Genomic DNA, 23,950 nt, shown 5'->3' with positions numbered 1-23,950 from the left:
TTCTCTAGATACCAAAATTTTGAACCCGTTCAGGTATTTAATCAATTTCAGTTCGGGTTTGGTATTACATTTTCGGATCGGGTTCGGTTCGGTTCTTCGGATTCAGGTTTTTTTGCCCAGCCTTATCCATAATTGTATCATTTTTTCTCTATGAATTGTTAGTCCAATTCCATTAAGCAATTTTGGTTTTTCTTTTTTTCTACAAAAATTCTATTCTATAGTGAAATTGAAATACAAGCTACATTATGAGCTGGACAAGTATACCTATTTAAGATGTAATATTCTTCTTATCATGCCAAGTTTTTTTTTTGTCATCAAAAACAGACTCATATTGACTCTGTGAACCACACCGGGAGATCTTGATCCATGTGAACGACGAAAGACGGTTGTTTCCTGACACTGCGTGCTAGACTATCCGCCTTTGAATTTTGCGTTCTTAGTACATAGATGATCTCTGATCGAAAAAAAAACTCTCTCTCAGGGTCTTGATATCTTCCAAATAATTTGCAAATGCTGGTCATTCTTCTGGTTCCGAAACCATCTTCACCAATTGAGAACAATCTGTTGCAAACGTAACCTGAAATTGACGTAAATTTTTCATACATTCTATTTCCCAAAGTAGAGCTTCTATCTCCGCATGCAGAGGAGTTAGACAAGCCCGTACATTCCTCGCCCCCAGTAAACCAACAAAGCCTTCTAAGGTACTAAGCCAACTTTGTCCTGAGAAAACATCATTCTCCTTCCAAGAACCATCTGTGAAGCACCATCTTCCTGGAATCAAAGGAAGAGTTGTAGGTTCTACCGGTGAGCCTCTCCTATTTTCCTTTGGTACATGTGCCTCAGCCCAGAGAATGGATTCTGTCTCTGCCAATTTGAGCGTATTCCGAGGGTCAATATCCAAATTACTAAAGACTTTATTGTTCATTCCTTTCCAAATATACCATAGTATCCACACGAATTGATGATCCTCCATCTGGGGAGTAACTCGCCAGAAGAGGTGATCCACATTTGTAAAGAGGGAGCTTGTGGGGGAAATGGCTGGATTTGAAGGCACCTTGAAAAGAGCCCACACCTGAATTGCTGGAGGACATTCAAAAAACACATGGTTGATTGATTCCTCTTCCGCTCCACATCGTGCACAACATATATCCCCTTGTAGTCCTCGCGCTTTCAGATTCTTCTTGACCGCTATGCACCATGTCATTAATTGCCATAGAAAATGTTTCATTTTTGGGGGGCACCATATTTTCCAGCAGAACGCCTTCAGTGCATCAACTGTAGGTCCAAACACTAAAGGTGGTTTTTCCCTATCTGGGTAGACCCGTTCTATCTGATATCCTGATTTAACCGTATACTTCCCATTATTTGTGAAATTCCAGCCATCTCTATCTACCATCTGAGTTCTACTCAGTGGTATGCTTTCTATGATTTTCACATCCTGGGGATCCATCAAAACCCGGAGTGCCTGGGAGTTCCAGGTTCACGAAGTAGAATCAATAAGAGAATCCACTGTGAGGTCAGGGTATAAATTGTGTTGATTTTTATTTGCTAGTCTCGGACGAGTGGTTGGGAGCCATAAGTCGTTCCATTCAGAGATTGATGATCCTGATCCCACCCATTTAATTAGTCATTTGCTAACCATAGATCTAGCAGAAACAATACTCCGCCAGCCATATGACGGAGAATGTGAACAAATCGGTTCTAGGTGTGAGGCATTCCTGTAATACCGACCATTGAAAACTCGAGCAAATAAAGTATTCGGCCGCTCGATCAGACGCCATAATTGTTTACCAAGCATCGTTGTATTGAAGTCAGTGATGTCTTTAAAACCTAAACCTCCATCCTCCTTATCACACTTTATCATGACAAGTTTTTATCAAGACATATCAACATGTAATTTTTTATCACTATCTTCTGAACTAAATTCTATTTAAATATTTTGGATGTTTATTTTATTTGTTAAGTATAATTAGTTGAAGAAAAATTAATATATTAATTTTTATTTGGTTATATTAGTTTCAGCTATGATGATGGTTGCTTGGTTAATCTAGGCGATATGATTGAAAATCCTTGAATGAATAATTAAGTTTTTTAAGCTCAATATTCTATTAATAATATTTTGGATTTATTTCATCTTATATTCCTCAGGTAATTTAAATATATCTAATAAATAAATTTTCATATGAAATATCTAATTAAATTATTGTGATATACAATTATTTCTAATTTTTTATAAACCTATAAACCGCAGAAAAAGATATTCTTGTGTGCGAAACCATTTCTACTATTGTCTCTAGTTGTTGAAAGTATATATCATGTTCAAGTTGCTCAACAAAATTGAGAAAATCTGAATCATCACTTCATTGCCAAATATGTGTTCAATCACAATCTGTTAGAGTTTTGTGGTATTAATCATTATTTACATTTTAGTTATAAATAAATAAATATATATTTATCTATTATTAAAGTTTAAAATTAAATAAAATTTTCCAGTTTCAAAATTGAAGTAATAGTAGATGATGTAAATGATTCTGCAACTCTTTTTATATTTGATGAAACTGGTTCAAAAATAATTGGAGCAACTGCTCAAAAGAGGTAAGTTTCTTATACAATAAATTGACATCTCAGCTTTAAAATCCATGTCATCCAACGAAAAGAAAAAAACCTACAATTCAATCGGCGATTATGAATCGTTTCTTCATCCTCTTTCATCTATTCAGCCTTTATAACTCATTCAAAACATACAAACCGACGATATGAATCCACTCTCTTATTCAATATAAGCCAATGCCGATCCAAGTATACAAGTCCAAACTCACAGGTTCCGTTTCTTTAGCGTATATGTTTTCTGTATTTGTACACAGGTTCAGTATGTTAATTAATCATCTCATCGAAAGAGGAACTGACATTTAACATCGCATGCTTTGGATACTAAAACTTAAGGAGGTGTTCGTTCGTTGATGCGGTTAATCAGCTCGGTAGATGTGAACGTGCGTAAGCTTTCTTCTCTTTGTTCTTGAAACATCTCTTGGCTTCCTTAAAAAATAAAAAATTTGCTGGTTTGTTAACGAAATTTAACAATCATTTAGATCGTCTAGCTGATGGAACTCGAGATAGCGATGGTAAAGGAGAATAAAACTCAAAGACTGTTGGTCCTCGGATGGATATGTTCCCATATGTGTCTTAGGACGAAAGATGGATCTCTATTCAGTATACTCCTCTATACTTATATTTTGATTTTCAAAGTATTGAATTTTATGTGTTTTCTCTACTCATCTCCTAATGTTGTTGTGATCTCTTCTTATCACAGAGGAGATCCTGGATAACTGGTCTAGGTCGGAAGATATTCAGTCATAACGGTCTCTGGATCGCTTCTTTGTGTTTCATGGTATGTGATGTTTCTCATATAGTTAGTTTCACCATTTGCATTTTAAAACTGCTATTTGCTGTGGCAACATCAAATATATTTGCTTCATTTAGGTGAGCAGATTCCAATTCTGTCATACGTGTATCTGAGAGTGAAGGAGATATGAGCAGAACTGGACAGAGAACGGTCTCTGACAAACAAAAAGGAGATATGTCTAACGGGGAGTGTAGACCATCACTAGATGGAGATTAGACCCCGAATGGTCAATTTGCAACTCAGAGTGGTGACCAAGACTGTCCTGGTAAGACAATTTGGATTAAAAAAAATGTATGTAACAATGAATCGATCTTGAGGATGGAAGATCGTAAGAGACGTACAAAAGAATTTCTTTTGAACTTCCATAAGTCTCATTTCTTTGTCATGAATGCAGAGTCTGATGAGCTACGTTGGTCAAAGAAATGCTCTGTGGCCGCATATACAAATTTAGATGAAAACAAGATAATTTGGAAAAAAAGGAGGAGGCTTTGATCCTTACACTGATTTCAGTTGTGCGAACATTGCTTCTAAGTTCACTGCGAAAAGCACAAGGCAGTGTAGAAGAAGGTTTGGTTACAATGATGTATTTATGTGTTTTATTTTAACGCCTAACATGAGTTTTTTATTTTGCAGATGGTGTACATATACCTTACGACTATGATCCTCTGAAGAAGATGCACTTCTGTGTGAGGTTAGATATTTTTAATCACATACGTTTATAGTGTTGGCACCCGAAGAAGATGCATGCTACACCAGTTTCTTAAGTTCGGCTTTCATTGAGGTTTGATTATCTTTTTCCTGGATGCATCATGTTTGTTGTTATATTGATATCATCTTGATAGATGTCTTAGATTAGAAACACTGATCTGAGAAGTCTATTACAGATGGCTCGACCAATAAAGACTAAATTTGTGTAAGTAAGAAAAGATCAGTCCACACCAGAAATTTGAAGATGCTAGAGTCTAAGGTATCTCTATAATCTAATGTCTAATATTATAATTAAATTAATTTCTTCTGATTTGCTTATACAGTTAGCATCCCTATATTTGTTCATATTGAGCTCTTGCAAATATGAATATTTTCAGTTGATTTTTTTGTTCTGATGGCTTAAACGATCATCTCTAACAATCCCGTTGTCATTCATGTCCTTTCACATTCTCTTTTCTGTTTTGAAATGGGTCATGCAATTCAAGGTAATATCAGTAGTGGTATAGCTTTGAAGAATCTTTGGAAAACATGTTCTCTTATACTGTGTTAGCAATTCTTAGTCTACATTGATTCATTAGCTTCTTATAAAGTTGCTTGGTACTGTTATGAGAAAAAAAATTGATTTTAAAATTTTCAAATCTAGCAAAGTAGCGTAAAGAATATGATTGGGACCCTGTTTCATAATACCCCAAGAGAATCCCGGTGTTCAGATCACAGACCGGTTTGTGAAATATTTGCAGTAGAATTTGATGCGAAGAATCTGAACAAAGGTAGATTCAGGAAGGGTATTCTTGCGCAGCTGCAGGATTTGTTGAAGATTGCCTCCACAAAAGCATAGTTTTAACTACGATTATTACATTTCTTTTTGAGAACGAAATATATGATTTGGAAAAATACTTTTTTTTTCTTCATTGTATAGCTATATGTTTTTTGGCATCAGCCATCATGATACATATATATAAATACTTTAATGTTATCAGATGAGATCAGTTTATATATGGAGTTAAAATCTTATTGGCTGCTATCGAACTCTCCTATAGTCCTATTGACACTCAACCTTCAACTGAATCCAACTATGACAGCTGCAAAATCCAACTGATTTCTCCCAAAGAAGAAGAAGATGACGATGAGGTCTCATAACTTGATCAATAACTATTTATCCTTATAATAATGAGTAATGATTGTGTATTATTAGTGTGTAGCAGGTTACGAGGAGGAGAAAGTTAAATAAGAGTCATTTTATTGTCACATAAGTTAACTTAAGACAACGACTCTAAATGATATAAATTCTGAGTAATGAAGTGAAAAAAAAATATAGAAAAGGGAAAAAATAAAAATAAAATTAGAAATAAAGTTTTGTTTTGTTTTAAATAGAGAAAATATTACCCTACAATTATTCTTTTAGAAGTAAATAAGCCTAGCATTATTTTCACTTGATTGATTGAAAATGAAGTAATTTAGCTGAAAATATTTATTCTAACTTATATACTTTAGGGATGTTATAAGAAAAAACATTCAATATTTTTTCTATCTTCAAATTCTTTTAATTTTAACGAAAATTAATAAATAAATTTATAATATGTAATCTGCACGTAGCGCGGAAACGTAGGTCCAACTAAAACCAGTTAGTCGGTGGTGATAAGTGGATTGATTCTAATTTATATATTAGTTATCATAAAAACAAAAGACGATAATTAGAGAGAAGACAAAAAGGCATTCCTTTTTTGTAACACAACTTCCATTAATAAAAGTTAGGTGTACGAATTAAATTCATCAACTATAGCCATTTAAATTTAAGTGGACACCTAATCAAAAAAGTAGAGGACGAAGAAGACAATACGTGCTATCTTTCAATTTTAATATACTGTATATATGTTCCTACAGCTTTGGATCTAAACGTGCCTGAGGAGCATCCCAGTCAGTGACTATGTGGTTACGTGTGATATCTTTTAAAGAAGTGCATCCACTTTTGTGAGCTAGTTCCATTAATGGATTTCTTGTCTCTCAAGATAAGCAAATGTAGTTCTTGTCTTGCAAGAAAACTTTTGGGATTAACGAATATGTCTGAGGCTCCAAGCGCAAGTGCTTTGAAGATATTGGTTCCACCGTCCACCGGCGAAGTCCACCGTCTAGTCATATCAATCTTGCTTACATCGATCAGAATCCGGTGCCAAAACCTTGATTACAATATAGAAAAAGATAAAGACAAGGTTTAATTGGTTTTGATCAGGGGACCTTACACATTAACACTGACGTAAGTAGTGGCCTAAGCATATTAAATGACAGACAGATAATCTACACCACTCACACCGAAATATCTTGATCGACTCAGTTACCCTCTTAGAGCATGATAAATGGGGAAACCCATTTGAGTTTCTTAGAGCATGATTATCGGTTGGGACATTTTTGGTCCTTAAAATTTTTTATTTTTTTATTTTTTATTTAAAAAAAATATTTTAATATGAACCAGTCGTGGACCGCCACGTGTCAGTGGGATCCGCAAACAGTTAGAAACAATCCTTGGGACGTTACTTAATTAGGGACATTTGAGTAAAGTTTCTAGCAAAAATGTGGTGGGCCCCACACCAAAAACACTAAGGACCAATGTTGGGACTACCAATAATGTTACTCTTAGAGCATGATTTGACACTTTTCTGCTAAGAGACGTCTCTTATTTTAGAGGACGTATCTCTTATTTTTAGGAGACGTATCTCTTATTTTTAGGAGACGTATCTTAGTGTTTCTTAGTTAAAAGATAAGAGCACCTTTATCCCACGTTTCTAGGGTGGGTTTTTAGGAAAAAGTGGGTGTGGGTCACACTGAAATCAGAGAAAACGTCTCCAGAAATCGCCAAATAGGAGACGTCTGTTGAAATGTTCGCGGACCCCACTGACACATAGGAGCCCGCGATTAGTTTGATTTTAATTTTTTTTTTTAATGAGAAAAAAAAAAGAAAATAAGAAAGGTACATGCGATAAAGATGCCCTACGAGAGGTATCTTACTAACTAGTTTCTTATCTTTAGTTTTGGCCTTACAAATAACCTAAACCCTCACTCTCTCTTCCCACCACAAGATCCTTCAAGAAAGACAAAACAGTTATCTTTGTGAGCTTCAGGGGTCGCAACAATGGCGAACGAAGTGATCCTTCTTGATTTCTGGCCTAGCATGTTCGGGATGAGGACGAGGATCGCGTTGAGGGAGAAGGGTATCGAGTTCGAGTACAGAGACGAGGACCTGTGGAACAAGAGCCCTTTGCTTCTCGAGACAAATCCGGTTCACAAGAAGATTCCGGTTCTCATCCACAACGGTAAACCGGTCTGCGAATCTACAATCCAGGTTCAGTACATAGACGAGGTCTGGTCTGACAAGAACCGTATCCTCCCTTCTGATCCTTACCAGAGAGCTCAGGCTAGATTCTGGGTTGATTTCATCGACAAAAAGGTACTAAAATCTTTTAGTTTCTACTTGAGCTCCACGTTCTTATGAGGATCGGTTCTCAGCACAACCGAATAAAACATTTGCCTTATCTCCCAATTCTTAAAGAAATATTATATATAGTTCGCATGGTTCCTAAATTGCAAAAAAAAAATTATTAAGTTCATCTAAAATGTTTTAAAACTCTCTCAATTAAAAATCGGTCCCTGTTTCTGACATAGTTGCATGTTGTGTTGTTAGATGTATGATGCCCAAAGGAAGGTGTGGGGGACCAAGGGTGAGGAACAAGAGACAGGCAAGAAAGAGTTTATTGAGTTGCTCAAGACACTTGAATCTGAGCTTGGAGAAAATACTTACTTTGGTGGTGATGACTTTGGCTACGTAGACATTGGATTGATTGGGTTCTACTCGTGGTTCCATGCATACGAGAAGTATGGTAACTTGAACATCGAGTCAGAGTGTCCGAAACTGATCGCTTGGGCTAAAACGTGTATGCAGAGGGAGAGCGTGGCTAAGTCCTTGCCTGATTCGGAGAAGGTTATTGAGTTCGTCACTGAGATCAGGAAGAAGTTTATGCTTGAGTAGATCATGTTTTCTTTGTCCTCTTGGTTCTTATCTACCCTCGCTTGTTATGTGTTTTCCTTTGATGATGTCTTCTTTTATAATGCTAAAGAGTATCTGTGGATGTATAGAATGTATATTCTTGTTTGGGTATGTTTGTAATTGTGGGTTTGGTGAATGTCCTGGCTTGTACTTTGTATGCATCTTGGAGTTAATGATATGATTTAGTAACATAAGATCTCTAGTTACATCAAACACTCATAATGGCTCGTAGTCCCAATATAACACTCATATAACTCGTGCATGGAAACCCATTTAGTCCATAGTTTGAATGAGAGTTTATTAGTGCTTCTAACACATGAAGTTTTGAAAAAAAACTAATTATGCAGATTCATTAAAGAAGACTTATGGATTTTTTTATCATAGTGCAAATAAAACCGTAAGGCGACTCAGGTTGATAATCAACCAGACATAAAAGAATAACTCACATAAAGCAGTTATGAATAGCAGTGTCTTTTCATTCTCTATTTCCTTTTGATTTGCTGTAAAAGCTTTTTAGAGCAGTTTACCATACAGAAAACCATTTGATAGTTGGGTTTAGCATTGTAAGTTTAGGTTAACAGTTCTTTGGTTCTGGCCTTCTCGGTTTGTTAAGGGCTCGGACACACCTCCGTGACCCAAATTGAAAGCAAGACTTGAACTGTTAGTTTCGGCGCTATCAATAAGATGTTCAGAAGAAACCTTCTTTTTTTTAATGCTTCAGAAGAAACCTTCCTGGCTCAAATGGTGAGTCTTGTTGACAATCAAACACAAAAGAGTTCAGACCACGCACCAAGAGAGTACGTTTACATGGGAACTTGTACAAAATGCTCTTTAATTTTTATTTTTTTTGAATAAAATGTTAAATTAAATTCAAAAGAAAAATGTTCTTTTTTACAGCAAGAGCCACTTTAGCTTATTAATTTGAAAAGAATCCCAAATGATCACGTTCGTACGGCTTCAATCCAGAGTTGGAAAGCACGATCAAGTCTCATGTCTTGTGCTCTAATGGACATAATTCTGTTCTTGACCAGTCTGTCAATCATGGCAAAAAGCGTGTCATGAGATCGGGGTCTCTCACCATGTCGCCGACAGTTTCTTTCACGCCAAATCATATAGATTGTGGCTTAGAAAACATAACGAACAAAGAAACTCCTGGTGCGATTGAGGTTTGGTTGCTGTATGAAGAACATGACATCCATCCACTCATCTGAGTAACCATTACCCATAAGTACATTCATCAGTTTGTACCACAATGACGAGGAATAAGCACAGCCAAAAAATAGATGGTTCCTCGTTTACAGCTGCTGCATACACAGAACACAGTTCCCATCAATCTCAGTGTTCCAGGCTACCATCCTATCTCCCGTGGTGAGCCGATAACGAATAGCTAGCCAAGAACAGAACCTGTGTTTTGGCTTAGCATGAGTGAACCAGATTCCTCTGTGCCAGGAGACTGTATCTCTTTTAGTTCTAATGTGATTCCAAGTTTCTGATTATACTCATGATCCCCCATATTATGTGTTGCCTTTATCCAATTACTTTTTCATGGTAGAAATAATGCTTTAAATCATGTTTTCAACATAGAAAACAAAAGAAAGTTTTGTTGTCAAATTCTTCATAAATACTAGTAGCGCACACAAGAATGATACCAAATCGACTATCAGGAAAAAAATGGATTTAACAGTGCAAAAAATAAAATTATATTGATTGTCCAAAGAAAAGTTGTATGAATGAATCAAAGGTTCCAAAATTTATGTCGGTTGAATGAATTTTATTAACGGTTGCCCGAAATTATACCAAAAGAAATCTTAACCGTTTACTTATCAGATAAATGTCATAAGCACCTAAGAGCAATTTTAACGTAAAACTTCATTTTTTCTTTTAACATAAAGTAAAAAAAAATATGGAGTAAAATGCTCAAATCCTACTGCATTTTCCATTTCATAATGGCGTAATGAACAAATTAAAAATAGATTACTTTATTAATGGAATAAATTTCATTATGAAATTATAAGTGGAATATGATTATAATATTTTTCACTCTATATTTTTTTTATTTTTTTTAAGAGAAAAAATGGAGTAGAATTGGAAATGCCGTAAAACTTTCTATAATATGTATACTTTTTGCCGTCAAATGTTTGCGTAAAACGAAACAAGTAGACTTTTTCTTTCGTTAAAAACCATATATTCTACGGAACCCGACAAGTTGATTTTAAAGAAAGATGTAACCAAATATTATAAATGATAAACGGGATTGATCCGGTCAAACTCATACAATCTAAAGATATCCAAAATAGGGTATCGTAATCCATGTATTATACTACCATATGTCATTTTAAAATTAAGAGATGGATATGGCTTACTAGTTCACTACCAAACTCCTCGGTAATGTAGAACTTTGCATAGTATTTACTGAAATTACGTAACTAGTCGCAAATGTTTTTCAGTTTCATACCCTTTATAGTATTTTGACATTTTTCACGAAAATTAAGAAAATTGTATATTTCCTCTGTTTCGATTTATTTGTCGTTTTAGATTTATGCATCCAGATTAAGAAAACATTTAATTTTGTATATTTTTAATAGAAAAACATCATTATCTATACACCTAATCATATTTTAACCAATATAAAAATTAATAGGGAATTAAGATTAATAAATTTTATCTTGAAACTTTAAAACGACACTTATTTTGTGACGAATTTTTTCTCTAAAACGATAAATAATTCGAAACATATGGAGTAATAGACTAATATATCTCTATTTAATGTGCAATTAATTAAATGAGAATGTTTTAAATAAAAATTTATTGGTTATTCAAAAGGATAAAAAAAATAGATTTAAGTAATTTTACGTTGAAATTGTAAAATGACATTTATTTTGAAACAAAACTCTAAAGTGACACTTATTATGAAACATAGAGAGTGATAGAAACACGAATTAAAACAATTGTTAAATTATCTATTTTCTTTCTATTTAATATAATTTTTATTTATTTTTATTAATTAATGAATTAAAAATGATAAACAGTACTCTCTCCGTATCACTTTAAGTGGTGTTTAAAGAAAAAAAAAGTTGTTTCAAAAAAATTAATGTTCTAATTATTCTAGATAGAATTTAATATCGTTGAACTTTGTGACCAATTGCAAAATACTAAATATTTTTTGGTGGTTGAATTAATTTCATTTATTAATATTTTTATGTAACCAAGATAAATTGTATAGAAATTTGTATTTTTTTAATCTACGTGTAAAAACTTTAAAAACCACTTAAAATGATACGAAGGGAGTTAGCAATTTATTTAATATTTGCATCAGAAATGTAAAATGATACTTATAATAAAACAAAATTTAAAAAGGTGAAATGACACTTAATACGAAACATGGAAAATATAAGACCATCATTATCGGTAGCTTTTTAGGTGGGTTCTTAATTTAATTAGAATTAAAAATAAATGAAAAATACAAATTACTTTAAGCAACGTATCTTAAACAAGCTACATAAGAAACGCCTCTTATTGTATACGTGTCACCTCTCTGCCCTGTCATCTCTTTCACAACTCTCTTCTCTTTTTTTTCCAATTCCCGTCGGTTGAAATCAAACAAAAAAAGAGGAAAAAGGTTGAAGAAGAATCAATCAATCGTCGTCTTCGTCTCGATTATACCTTAACCCCCCCCCCCCCCATGGAAATCGAGGTCTCGAGCTCGACTCATGATACCGTCGATTTGGATAGTATTCGTGTCAAGCGGAAGACATTGCAGAATCTGCTCGACGATTGCCATAGAGCTCCCGATCTGCTTAATCTAGCCGATACTGCTCCCAGTGGAGATAGAACCGAAATAGGTGGTTCCGGAAAGGATTACAGCAACCCCGTTGGCTCATCGGAATCTCTTTAGCCGATGAGTATTTTAGCAGTCGTCGCTCTACTTTTTTTTCTTCTGGTTTCTGCAAGTCCGATCGAGACATACGTTTACTAATTACCGATTTTGCTTGTTTCCTGGTTACAGGGGACATGTTTCAAACAGAGCTTGAACTTGCCTAACCTGAAGCTATGGATCACTGGATCACTTCTAAACCAAGGTTTTGAATTCGTCAAATCATTCACTTGATTTTGTAAGAGTATAATGCGATGTTTCAATCTGATGTCACATCTTGCTTGTCTTCCTTTCTGTATGTTTTATAACTACCAGGGGTCTAAAGTTAATTTTATGGATGTTGTTTATGCTTTGAAGAGGCAAGGTCACACTCTCTATGGCGTCAGACGAGGCTGCTTCTTGAGCTTGACGCTGCTCCTAGCTTGAAGAGGCAAGGTCGCACTGTAATCACATTGCTTGTATTGAAAACTTGCAGATTATAGTCTATTCTTCTGCAAAAGCCTTTAGAGGAAGCAAAAAGGACAGAAGCATTGCAGAATGACGATGCCTGGGTTGGGTCATTTCAGAGCTTCATGAGTGATTGATAGCTCGTGGTGGTTAGTAATGTTGATGTCACTGGGATCACTCGTAGGAAAGGTTTTCAGGTGAAAACTGATTTTAAAACTATGATCTTTTCTTTGTCTTAGATAGAACATAAGTGTTAGAATAGTCAAGTAACAATGTGCTTTAGTGTCTAGAGTTAATTAATGTGTTGTTGATGTAATTTTCTTGGATAACAAGGTTTCAATGCATAGAATGAAAAAAATTAAGAATCCCAAAATAGGAGACTACCATTGGAGACCTAAAATTAAAGCATCACTTAACTAAGGTTCTTAATTAGTTTTAATTACTAAAATAATGAATAAGAAACCCAAATGGGGTTATGGGTTAATCATGCTCTAAGATTACTGTTTCGATATAACGTTTCCAATTAAAACTAATTAAAGTTAAATTATTGAATGATACGTTTCAGGTGTACAAATGCATCTGAGTAAGCTATCAACCCCAGGCTTTATCTTTGCAAGAATAACTCATCATTGCTTTATTTTAGGATTTTAACAAAACAAAACAAAACATGTCAAACATTCCTGCTCCCAAAAAGACATTTGCCGAACCAATCTCCAATAAAAAGCTTTGAAATTTCAAGCTTGCAAGAGATTCATAAATTTAAGTATATAAAAAAAAATGTGTATTCACACTTCTAAACAAAAATATCATTAATTATTTATCGAAACACAAATCAGTAAATAATAAAATAGAAAGTATTTTATCATTGCATATAACATTAACTGTTAATAAATTTTACATAGAAAATCAAAAACGTCATATAATTTGGAACATAAAAATATCTGTAAAACGATTTATATTAAAAAAAATGGAATGAGTATTAACAGTGTAACTAATTTATAGGCAGACTAAAAAAAATGGCTAAAAGTCACGTGATAGCTGTCTGTTTCGTGCTTACAACCGTTGGATAAGTCGTATTGCTGATTTGGATGGGGGATTGCTGTGGAGTGAGAAGTAGAGAATAAACAGCTCATGATTAAAGGCCGCATGAATGTCGTTTTCTGTAATACTTTAGAGGCTTTTGACCAAAATGGGCGTTGAATAACCCGACCCGTTAACCCAAGACCTTTGTATTATTCTTTTTTTTTTGTCATCTTAAAATAGGATCTTGCTTCAAGGTTTCTTCTTACTTAATAGTTACCCAATGCCAAGAATTGCTAAATCTACTCATGAGAATAAAACAATCTCCCCTACAAGAACTGCTCCACAAGACAGTTACTATACCCCATCCAAAAAATATATCCAAAAACCTACTCAAGCACCTAAGCAGAGGATGATACTTCTTCATTCTCAAAGCAACCTAGAAGCCACGCCGACGGTTCTGCTGCAACATATGACTTCGTCTGCCTTCCTTTGGTCACCCCTTTAACAATGAGGAGAGCTCTTCTATTGTTTGCTCTCTCTTCCTTCACCAATCTCCACCATTCAAGTCCACACAATTTATCCAAAATAAGCCATATCTCTCCTTTGAAGTTAGGCCAGGCTTTAGGTCTAAGAACCATTTGAGTTATGTCCCATCATCTAAGGCAAATATCACCTTGTTTTGGTGATGAGATATGATACTTTCCACTAACCAAACCAAGACTTGCAGTTTTGCATCATGAAAGCTACCAATCTCAGAGAAAGCCCTTCTCCCATGAAGAATCACCTTACCTTTCTCATCCCTTAAGACCCAAGCTCCTCCACCCAAACGAGTGCCTTTCATCCAATCCACGCCAATGTTACATTTGAACCAACCCCTCGGAGGAACCCATCTTTTCTGGCAGGCCGTGCCATCACCTCGTTCTTCTAAGTCCTCCTTTTCCTCCTCCACTTGCGCTAAACTCCACATCTCAGACTCCACAAAAAAATTTTCCACCAGCTCAAACAAGGCAGATTGTTTTCCTTCAAACATCAGATTGTTCCTGTTCTTCCATAGAAACCAAGTGATCCATGGCAGCGCATTACGTACCTTGTTTGGGATTGATTTGTTAGATCCCAATGAGAATAGGTAATGAATGTTGGAGTAGTGAGAGGTCAAATCAAAACCGCCTGAAGGAGAAGGAACATTCGCCAAAGCCCAAACTTGGCGCGCAACGTGACATGTGAAAAGGATGTGATTGATTGACTCTCCTTCGAACCCGCAGGCTTGACAACACGGGTCCAACTTGATCCCTCTCTTCACAAGCAGTTCACCTACAGAAATCGCATTGCTCAAGGTAGTCATGGGCATATTATCCGAAACCCGAAAACCGAACCGGAACCGAACCGAAAAAACCGGGACCGAAACCGGACCGAAAATTACAAAAACCCGAACGGTTTCTATATTTCTAAATCCGAAAAACCGAAACCGAACCGGGACCGAACCGAGAACCGAACGGGTACCCGAATATTTTGAATATATTAAAAAAATATTATTTTTAATTTTAATATATATAAAATATAATTTATAAATAAAAAATATCTACAAAAATCCGAACTACCCGAATAACCCGGACATGTTTTCGGTTTTTTCCGGGTTTAGATCGGGTTTTCGGGGGTTTTTCGGTTTTTTGGGCTTTAAACCCGAACCATACCCGAATTATTTGTAATAAGGTTCCATTTCGGGTTTTATAAAAAAAATAGAAACCCGACCCGTACCCGACACTATCCGAACCGAACCGATCCGAAAAATGTCCGGTTCCTAAACGGTTCCTAAATATCCCAATCCGAATAACCCGAAAACCGAATAAACCGAACCGATCCGAACCGAAAACCCGAAAACCCGAATGCCCAGCACTAGCTTAAGGCTCTCCATAGAAAAGTTTTAATCTTAGGAGGAATCTTGAGTTTCCACGACGCACTCTTCAACTCATTTAGAGAGGGCAGGGCTTCAGCTTCTCTTATCTCTTCCTCCCTCGCCATTCTGTTTTTTAACCAATACCCCGATTTAACCGAGTAACTTCCATGCTTGTTGTGCTGCCAAACCCAGAAATCTTCTCCCTCAAAGACTGGTTTCATTACCACTATCCTTGCGACGTCTTCCTCAAAGAACAGATCATGGAGGATGTTTAAATTCCAGCATCTATTGTCCTCGTCAATCAACTTATCCACGCATAGCAAGAGGTCGACAAAGATGTTTTTCATTAAAGGTCTCCTCATCACTTCGCCTTCAATCAAAGCATCAACCCACACAGACATTGTCTTACCATTGCCAATCTTCTTTTTGATGCCCATAACAAGTAATTCCTTGACAAACTGAATGCTCCGCCATGCATAGGAGGGTCTAGGCCCGTTTGAGGCAGCTAAGAACTCGCCGAAGGGGAAGTAGCGGCTCTTGAAGACTCTGGCAAAAATAGATTCCAGCTCATTGAGGATCCTCCACGCTTGTTGGCCAGTAACGACTGATTGAAGCTTTGAATATCTTTAAAGCCCAATCCACCTTGATCTTTTGCCAGTGACAGTTTCGACCAACTCAACCAGTGCATCTTTCTCTTGTGCTCTAAGGAGTTCCACCAGAAATCTACCATTGCTCTTGTCAAGTTTTCACAGGACGTCTTCGTTAATTTAAAACAGGACATGGCATAGATAGGCATAGCGATGGCCATTGCCTTGATTAGAATTTCCTTCCCTCCTAGCGACAACTGTTTCATGAACCATCCGGAGAGCCTATCCTTTAGTCTGTCGTAGATGTACGCCAGCATTTCCGTCTTGGACCCACTAAAGCATTCAGGCAATCCTAGGTAAGAACCTGAACCCCCTTCCTTATGGATTCCGGTAATTCTTTTGATCACATTTCTAACATCCTCCTGCACCTTGGATCCAAAAGTAATCGCAGACTTAGCTGTACTCACTTGTTGACCAGCCGCTTTCTCATACACCTTAAGGATTCTCATCAACTCTGCAGCTTGGTTCTGATTCGCTCTACAGATTAGCAAACTGTCGTCGGCGAATAACATGTGATGAATCATCGGACCCTCTTCATCGAATCTGATGCCCTGAATCTTATCATTCCTTGCTGTCGTGTTCAACATGTGAATCAAGCCCTCTGTACACAGTATAAAGAGGAATGTAGACATCGGGTCACCTTGCTTGAGCCCTCTCTCTGGTTGGATGCACCCAAAGGCTTGATTATTAATCAGTGTGGAGAAAGTGACCGATGACACGCAAAACATAACCCTCTCTATCCATACCTCAACAAAACCCAAAGTCGTCAACAGCGCCTTCAAATTATTCCACTCTACCCGATCGTATGCCTTGGACATGTCAGATTTGATAGCCATGAAATCTTTAGAGAAGTTATCATTGGTCCTCAGCGCATGCACCATCTCATGAGCATTGAAGAACGGCTTATCATTGTATTATTCTTTTATTTCACTTATTTGAATAGACAGATAATCTTTAGAAAATACGAATTTATTTGGGGGTAAAATGACTCCAGAAGTTACAGATTCCTCTGACGTATAACTGCATTTATTTAGGTGAAATTAAGTAACTAAAATTTAGTAACAATTATGATGTATCACATTTGAAATCAACATTTCTCAATGAGTATTCGACACTATTTATTTTATATCGGATAAGATTATTTGTTAATTCTACGTACTAAATATAAGATGTTTAGGTAGAAACACACATATTAAGAAAACTACTTTTTGTCTAGAATTCAACCAATTATAAAATAAACTATTAAAATATGATTGGGTATACAGTTTTTAGTAAAATAAAAGTTATCTAAGAAAATGAAAACATCTTATATATTGGAACATCAAAATTTTGTAAAACATCCTATGTTTAGAAAAAGAGGGAGTATAATTTATTATTTGTTAACTCTGCATAAAAATAAATAACATTTGCTAAATTCCATATTTTATTTAATATCACCAGTCAAAATGTTTAGTGACTTTTGTTTGAATTCACACTAGGTAGCGAGATGCTTGAGTTACACCGTTCCATTAAAAACATAATATGAATCACATTTGCCAAATAACCAAGTACTCCATTCGTTTCATAAAGATCCACATTATAGAAAAAAAAATTGTTTCAAAAATATACATTTTTTACTTTTCCAAAGTATTATTTAATAAAAAATTGTACATTTCAAAAAAAATTAATGATGTTTATTAAATTTCTATTGGATAAAAGTTATAGAAAATTGTGATTCACAAAAAACAATGCATTTACAGTCAAATTTTAATGTATTTTTTTAATATGTGTAAAAGATCTAAAATATGTATCTTTTTGAAACGGAAAGAGTGTATCATAATCACAACATTTGTTTTTGCTTTTCCATAAACAGTTACAACTAACTTAAATGCAGATAAAACTAAATACAATTACAATTGATCCAGAGTAGAATATTGGAGGCACATGTTCATCATACACTCACACATAAATATTAAAACTTCAATTGAGAAAATCTATATACTTTTTTTTTTGACATCGAAAGCTCCATATATTATTAAGAAACTTCAAGGTGGATGGCTGCTAGGGCCATTCATTCTGGAAGTTGGGAGTTTACATGGGAGAACAAAAAACCTCGAGAACGAGCACCTTTTGCAAGGTGATCGGCTCGAACGTTCTGTGAACGGGGAATAAAAGAAATAGAACAAAAGGTAAACATAGAACGAATAAGATCCACTTGTCAATATACTACTCTCAAACGGGAATGTTGTTTCTTGAAAAACAACGTCTCGCGAAACAAATATGACCTTTCGATCTAGATCATACAACTTCCAACCCTTTTTCCCGTATGGATACCCCAAGAATACACACCGCCTACTACGTGTAGCAAACTTATCACCTTTGTGATCTCCATTATGGGCATATGCCAAGCACCCAAGAACTCGTAAATGCTTATAACCAGGCGCATGACCAAACAACACTTCGAATGGTGTTTTGTTCTTCAGCAAGACAGAGGGCGTCCGATTAATCAAACAAGCTGATGTCAGTACACACTCTCCCCAATACTCAATAGGTAGATTGGCCTGAAACCTGAGAGCTCGCACAATATTCAATATATGACGATGCTTGCATTCGACACGTCCATTTTGTTGCGGTGTATTGACACAAGATGTCTCATGTACGATTCCTTTTTCTTGAAAGAATCGCGTAAGACACATAAACTCAGTTCCATTATCACTTCGAATCCGTTTCACCTGTTTAGAAGACTGGCGTTCTATCATGGCTATGAAATTACGAATCTGCAATGGTGCCATCGTTTTGTCTGCGAGGAGATATAACCATACAGCTCGAGAGTGATCATCTACAATCGTCAAGAAATATCTAGATCCACAAAACGATGTGGTTCTAGACGGACCCCATAAGTCACAATGAATCAAATCAAAATTATCTTTTGCATTATTCAAACTGTCTTGAAAACACTGTCGAGTTTGTTTAGCTCGAAAACAAATATCACAACTCTTAACAGAAAGCTCATTACTACTACTATTAGATGACTTCCGCACTCCAGGTGCATTCAGTTACTTGGAGAGACGGATGACCCATCCTATTATGCCATAAAACCAAATCACTGCGAACTTCAGTATGTAGGGATGTCACGATTTCCATTCCACGAAACCGGTACAACCCCTCTCCCTCTCGTTCACCCGCTCCAATCAGCATCCTCGTAACTCGGTCCTGCAAAACCACAAGTCTATCAATTACTTGTCCCACCAAATAGTTGTATGTAAGAAGTTGTCCAAGCGAAATCAAATTCGTATGGAACCCACTGACAAAGAAAACATTTTTCAGTGACAATTGTGATGTCAACCGAACTGTTCCTTGCTTCAGAGTTACTACATCAGCGCCTGCTGGTAACATAACAGACACCGGTGTAATATCTCGAACGTCCTCGAGCAACTCGAGTTGTCCAGTCATATGATGAGTCACTCCAGTGTCGAGTATCCAGAGAGTATCATGACTCTTACCGCTCAAGTTAGTCGCTGATTTTCCGGTGTTGATAAGCTTCTGAATTGTAGCCCACTGATCATCTGTAAGGCCACTCAATCCTTGTCGATCATGTTCATTTAGCTCGCTGCTTGATGCCACAGCTGCCGTATTGATTTGTGTGACGTTAGCTCTAGGATTATATCCACAGCCACGTCCGTTTGGTGTTGCCTGAGACCCGCGGTTGTCGGTTCGATATTTAGGACGATCTCCCCCACCATTCAGGATACCCAATGACTTTGAAGCATGTTGAAGCTTCATGTCCTGCCCTTCCACACGCCGAGCATTGTTTCAGCCAATCTTGATTCCCTTGTCCACCTCGAGATCCAGACGAGTCATTCGAGCTCTGTTTCAAGACATCCATTCTGGAAGTTGAGAGTTTACATGGGAGAACAAAAAACCTCGAGAACGAGCACCTTTTGCAAGGTGATCGGCTCGGACGTTCTGTGAACGGGGAATAAAAGAAATATAACAAAAGGTAAACATAGAACGAATACGATGGAATTCATCGAATTCAACCATTTGTCTTCGTTGTCTTCTTCGAGGAGATTGACAAGCTGCAGGCAGTCAGTCTCGAAGGTCACAGAGCTATGGTCGAGCTTAATAGAGGATCGCATGGCCCACAACAGAGTTTGGAACTCCGCATGTAGGGGGTTAGGACTTGGTTACTAGCGAATGAACCATAAGTCGTCATCCCATCCTCGGTCGTCAGGACCATTCCTCCACCGAAACGTGTATCGTCTTTGTGCCAGGAGGCGTCTGTGGAGCATACCGGGCCAGTTCTTTGTGTAGTAGGAGGAGGTTCGCGCCGGCCAGCAATGCGCCAGCTCTCCGTCTCGGACTTGGCCAGTTGGATCGTCTCTAGTGGGGTGGTATCTTGCCATTAAAAGCTTTATCATTACGGGCTTTCCAGATGTACCAAATCACACACGGGACTGGAGCAATGAGATTAACGGGGATCCCACGCTCCCTTACTCGCCATAGAACATAGTCTACATTACTATATATTGAGTTACACGGGAACGATCCCGGAGCACGCAGTATGTCTGCCAAAGCCCAAGTTTGGACTGAGGGAGGACATTCAAAGAGAAGGTGGTTTGTTGTTTCTTCGTCTGCTCCAAATCTCGGGCAGGTCCTGTCGTCTTCTTGGTAGTCTTTAGTTTCCAAGCACGAGCTTGGAGAGAGGTGATGCTAGGTTCCAAGACTTGTGCAGGCTCTGAGGGTTCCGATGTTGCCATGGCCAGTTCATAACCAGATTTTACAGAGTAAATACCTGATTTGGTGAGGTTCCAGCAGTAGATTGCTGCTCTGGGAGTTCGCGTCGGTCTGAGACTCTTAATGAGGGGAATGTCACTAGGAACCACAAGTTCCTGTAAGCAATCAAGCTTCCAAGTTTTCGAAACAGGGTCTAAAAGGTCCGCGATTTTAAGCGATGGGTTGAAGGAAGGGCCGCATGGTATGGCTGGTCATGCCGGAGTTGTTGGGAGCCAAGGGTCTGCCTAGACTAGGGTATTGTGTCCCGTCCCTATAGATTTTCGAATGCCGCTTTTGAGCAGGGGTTGAACCGCCATAAAGCTTTTCCACACGTAGGAGGGGGTACTCGCTTTGTTGGCATCTAAAGGGTTCAAGGGACGATAGTATCTACCTTTGAGGACTCGTGCCAAAAGAAAGTTTTGGTATTGTAAGAGTCTCCAAAGTTGTTTTGCAAGTAATGCGAGATTGAAGTTTTTAAAATCTCGGAAACCTAATCCTCCAGCCAGATCTTTTTCCATATACAAAAGACAAAATATTTCATTTTCATCTTATTCTAGAAAAATCCAATTAAAGCCTAATTATTACAATTTAAAACCATTTTGTTTTCTTCTTGTTATGAATGTCTTTTCATATCAGGGAAAGAAAAAAACAATTTCATTACCTTTGTCTTCTCCATTATCTCTCTACCAAATCTGGAAGAGAAAAAACAAAAGAGAAGCTTATAATAGAGAGAAGAACTCGATTTTGTTATAAGATGGATAAGAGCTGCAACTCCTCCGGCGACTCTTCCGCCGTATCAGCCACCGCAACGAGTAGTACCGGTAACAATACAGGGGGGAACAGAGATCATCATTACCTGAGACGACTCAATAAGCTTTCTCATAAGATATCAAAACCAACAGCAGCCTCCTCCTCGTCCGTCTCCGCCGCCGTGAATCAAGAAACTAATCACCAACCGCTTCCTCCTCCTCCGCAGCAACCGCCAATTAACCACGGGAATCTCCACCAGCACCAGCCTCCTGTTTACAACATCAGCAAGAGCGATTTCAGAGACGTTGTTCAGAAACTCACAGGCTCTCCTGCGCACGAACGGATCTCTGCTCCGCCGCAACAGCAGATTCACCACTCTAAGGCTCAACAGAGTTCGCGTCTACACAGGATACGACCTCCTCCGTTGGCGCACGTTATCAACCGCCCTCCTCCGTTGCTAAACGACGCTCATCGTAACTGGAGCGGCGGGTTTTTTCCGAGACCGACGGCGCCGCTTTCTCCTCTCCCTCCGCTTCCTCCGGTTCACGCGGCGGCGGAATCTCCGGTCTCCTCCTACATGCGGTACCTTCAGAACTCCATGTTCTCTGGACCATCGCCGTTAGCTCCTTTGGTTTCGCCTCGATGGTATCAACAACAGCAACAGGAAAACGCTCCGCCGCCGGAAATCAACAGCCGCCCTCCCCATCATCCTCCTCCTCCGTCGGCTCAGGCGCTACAATCATTCGGATGTTTAAGTTCGCCGAAATCACCTTACGGATTACCCTCGCCGAGCTTACTCTTATCGCCATCGTCAAGTCAGTTAAGGTTTCCTGGATCTCCGACGACGGTGCCGCTCCCTAGCCCTAAATTCAAAGGTCACTGATCTGATCAGAAAAAGCAAAACTCTTTGTTGGTCAGAATTTTAAAACGTCGTCGTTTTGATAGTTACTATGAAATTCCCTTTGTTCTTTTTGTACATCACTAGTGGTGGATGATGATTTGTTTTTTTTTAAACCAATTACTTTGTTTTGTTCATCAATATCTAAAAGTTAAAAGAGTTTCCTCTCGAGAAAAAAGAAGAAACAGAGCGGTCCTTCTCGGTTTGCCGGCGATCGCCCTCCGTGGTTGGCCGTGCTCTTCACCGCCGCTACGTGAGGGAGGCTCTTCTTCTCCTCTTCATTTTAGTCTACTTTCTACTTGGTTTCTGTTGAGTTGGGTGAGGGTATCTTCCTCCGTCCGGCGCGTGCGTCTCCGGTACTTTCTGAGGCAGTTCGTGCTTGCCTTGTGGTGGCTCGTCCCTTTTGCTCCATCAACGCAGACTTTTCTCCGGGCGATGGAGGCTTCCTTAGCTCCATCGACGTCGGTTCTTCGTGGGGGGTGGAGGTTTTCTTTAGTTCCACCGACGCCACTCTTGCTCCCGGGAAGGGGAGGCTCCCTTAGCTCTCTTCGCCGGCTTTTGGATTACGGTGAGAGGAGGCTCACGCAGCTCCTTGATGCCGACTTGGAACCCATTGGTTTGGGTGAGGTAACTAGTTTCGAGTTTGTTAGCGGTGGTTTTGGTTTACGATGATGTGAGTGCGGTTTACGGTTCGACTGTCCTGTGTGTCTGGTGGTCCAAAGTCGGAGGCGCTCTCGGTAATCCGATGAACCCTCTGGCGTGAAGACAGTTCGACGTTGATAAACGGTTTTTGGATGAGCGGAGGCTCTGCAAGTTAGGAGCTCCGGCTTTAAATGGTGTCGGGGTTGATCTCCGGCGATGGCATCGTTCAGGTCGAGATAGGTTCCACGTGGTGTGCGGAAGGCTACGATGAAGACACGTGGTCCAAACCTATTTCCTTGCGGCGCGTTTTAGGGCGAACTGCCCGTGTCGAGTACTGTGGGCCGTTTGGGCCGCTATGTATTTTATGGGCTTCGGCTCTTTGTGTGTTCGCTTTCTGTGGCCCGTTGTTTCTCTGGGCTTTTGGTTTGTACTTGTTTTGTTCGGGCTTCGGCCCTGGGCTTGGCCCTAATAAATATCAATTTGGAAAAAAAAGAAAAACAGAGAAGGAAAAAGAAAGGATTACACTTTTCCTTAAAACTTGTTGATCCATCTCTTCTTTCTTTATTAGATCAAATTGCATAGGGAACAAACACAACTAATGCTTTGATTGATTCCTTCTTGGTAAAGTAAATGTATTGATTGGATATCTAGCTATACCAATCACTTCACTGTTCCTTTGGTTGATTTTTTCTGCACTGATGCTTTCATTTTCCATTGAAACTTCAACCCTGACGAAATCGTGAGTGTTTGGCTTTATTTTTTCTTTCATGTAAACCAATGACGAGTGTTTTATATACTTATTCTAAAGTTCTTTTCATATAATCAAACTGGATAATTGATTTCAGACCCTTTTAATTGGTAAAGTAATTC

General features: G+C 38.0%; 4 protein-coding genes across 4 annotated transcripts; 2 read left to right on the top strand and 2 right to left on the bottom strand.

Annotated features, from left to right (window-relative positions):
• Nucleotides 1-7,085: 7,085 nt before the first annotated feature.
• Nucleotides 7,086-8,341, top strand: LOC106418428 (glutathione S-transferase U19). Its single transcript, XM_013859141.3, has 2 exons — nucleotides 7,086-7,553; nucleotides 7,788-8,341. The coding sequence occupies exons 1-2, from the start codon at nucleotides 7,239-7,241 to the stop codon at nucleotides 8,130-8,132; spliced, it is 660 nt and encodes a 219-aa protein (XP_013714595.1). The 5' UTR covers nucleotides 7,086-7,238; the 3' UTR covers nucleotides 8,133-8,341.
• Nucleotides 8,342-14,137: 5,796 nt separating this feature from the next.
• On the bottom strand, nucleotides 14,138-14,836 carry LOC106417551. The gene has a single exon (XM_013858338.1). The coding sequence runs from the start codon at nucleotides 14,834-14,836 to the stop codon at nucleotides 14,138-14,140; it is 699 nt and encodes a 232-aa protein (XP_013713792.1).
• A 551-nt stretch (nucleotides 14,837-15,387) lies between these two features.
• Nucleotides 15,388-16,916, bottom strand: LOC106417552. Its single transcript, XM_013858339.1, has 2 exons — nucleotides 16,168-16,916; nucleotides 15,388-16,012 (listed from the first exon to the last, which is right to left on the bottom strand). The coding sequence occupies exons 1-2, from the start codon at nucleotides 16,914-16,916 to the stop codon at nucleotides 15,388-15,390; spliced, it is 1,374 nt and encodes a 457-aa protein (XP_013713793.1).
• Nucleotides 16,917-21,399: 4,483 nt separating this feature from the next.
• Nucleotides 21,400-22,575, top strand: LOC106416444 (VQ motif-containing protein 9-like). Its single transcript, XM_013857324.3, has one exon. The coding sequence runs from the start codon at nucleotides 21,410-21,412 to the stop codon at nucleotides 22,421-22,423; it is 1,014 nt and encodes a 337-aa protein (XP_013712778.3). The 5' UTR covers nucleotides 21,400-21,409; the 3' UTR covers nucleotides 22,424-22,575.
• Nucleotides 22,576-23,950: the final 1,375 nt, after the last annotated feature.

The sequence above is a fragment of the Brassica napus genome, chromosome C2 (genome assembly GCF_020379485.1).
Source record: "Brassica napus cultivar Da-Ae chromosome C2, Da-Ae, whole genome shotgun sequence".
In the NCBI taxonomy this organism is placed as follows: domain Eukaryota; kingdom Viridiplantae; phylum Streptophyta; class Magnoliopsida; order Brassicales; family Brassicaceae; genus Brassica; species Brassica napus.
The sequence above is the reverse complement of the archived record's forward strand: the minus strand, read 5'-3'. Positions and strand labels throughout refer to the sequence as shown.

Coding starts and splice junctions, on each gene's coding strand:
- LOC106418428 (XM_013859141.3), top strand. CDS start 7,239: ATGGCGAACGAAGTGATCCTTCTTGATTTCTGGCCTAGCATGTTCGGG. Junction 7,554..7,787: donor TTGATTTCATCGACAAAAAG/GTACTAAAATCT, acceptor TTGTGTTGTTAG/ATGTATGATGCCCAAAGGAA.
- LOC106417551 (XM_013858338.1), bottom strand. CDS start 14,836: ATGACTACCTTGAGCAATGCGATTTCTGTAGGTGAACTGCTTGTGAAG.
- LOC106417552 (XM_013858339.1), bottom strand. CDS start 16,916: ATGGTGCATGCGCTGAGGACCAATGATAACTTCTCTAAAGATTTCATG. Junction 16,013..16,167: donor GCTATGCCTATCTATGCCAT/GTCCTGTTTTAA, acceptor TGGGCTTTAAAG/ATATTCAAAGCTTCAATCAG.
- LOC106416444 (XM_013857324.3), top strand. CDS start 21,410: ATGTCTTTTCATATCAGGGAAAGAAAAAAACAATTTCATTACCTTTGT.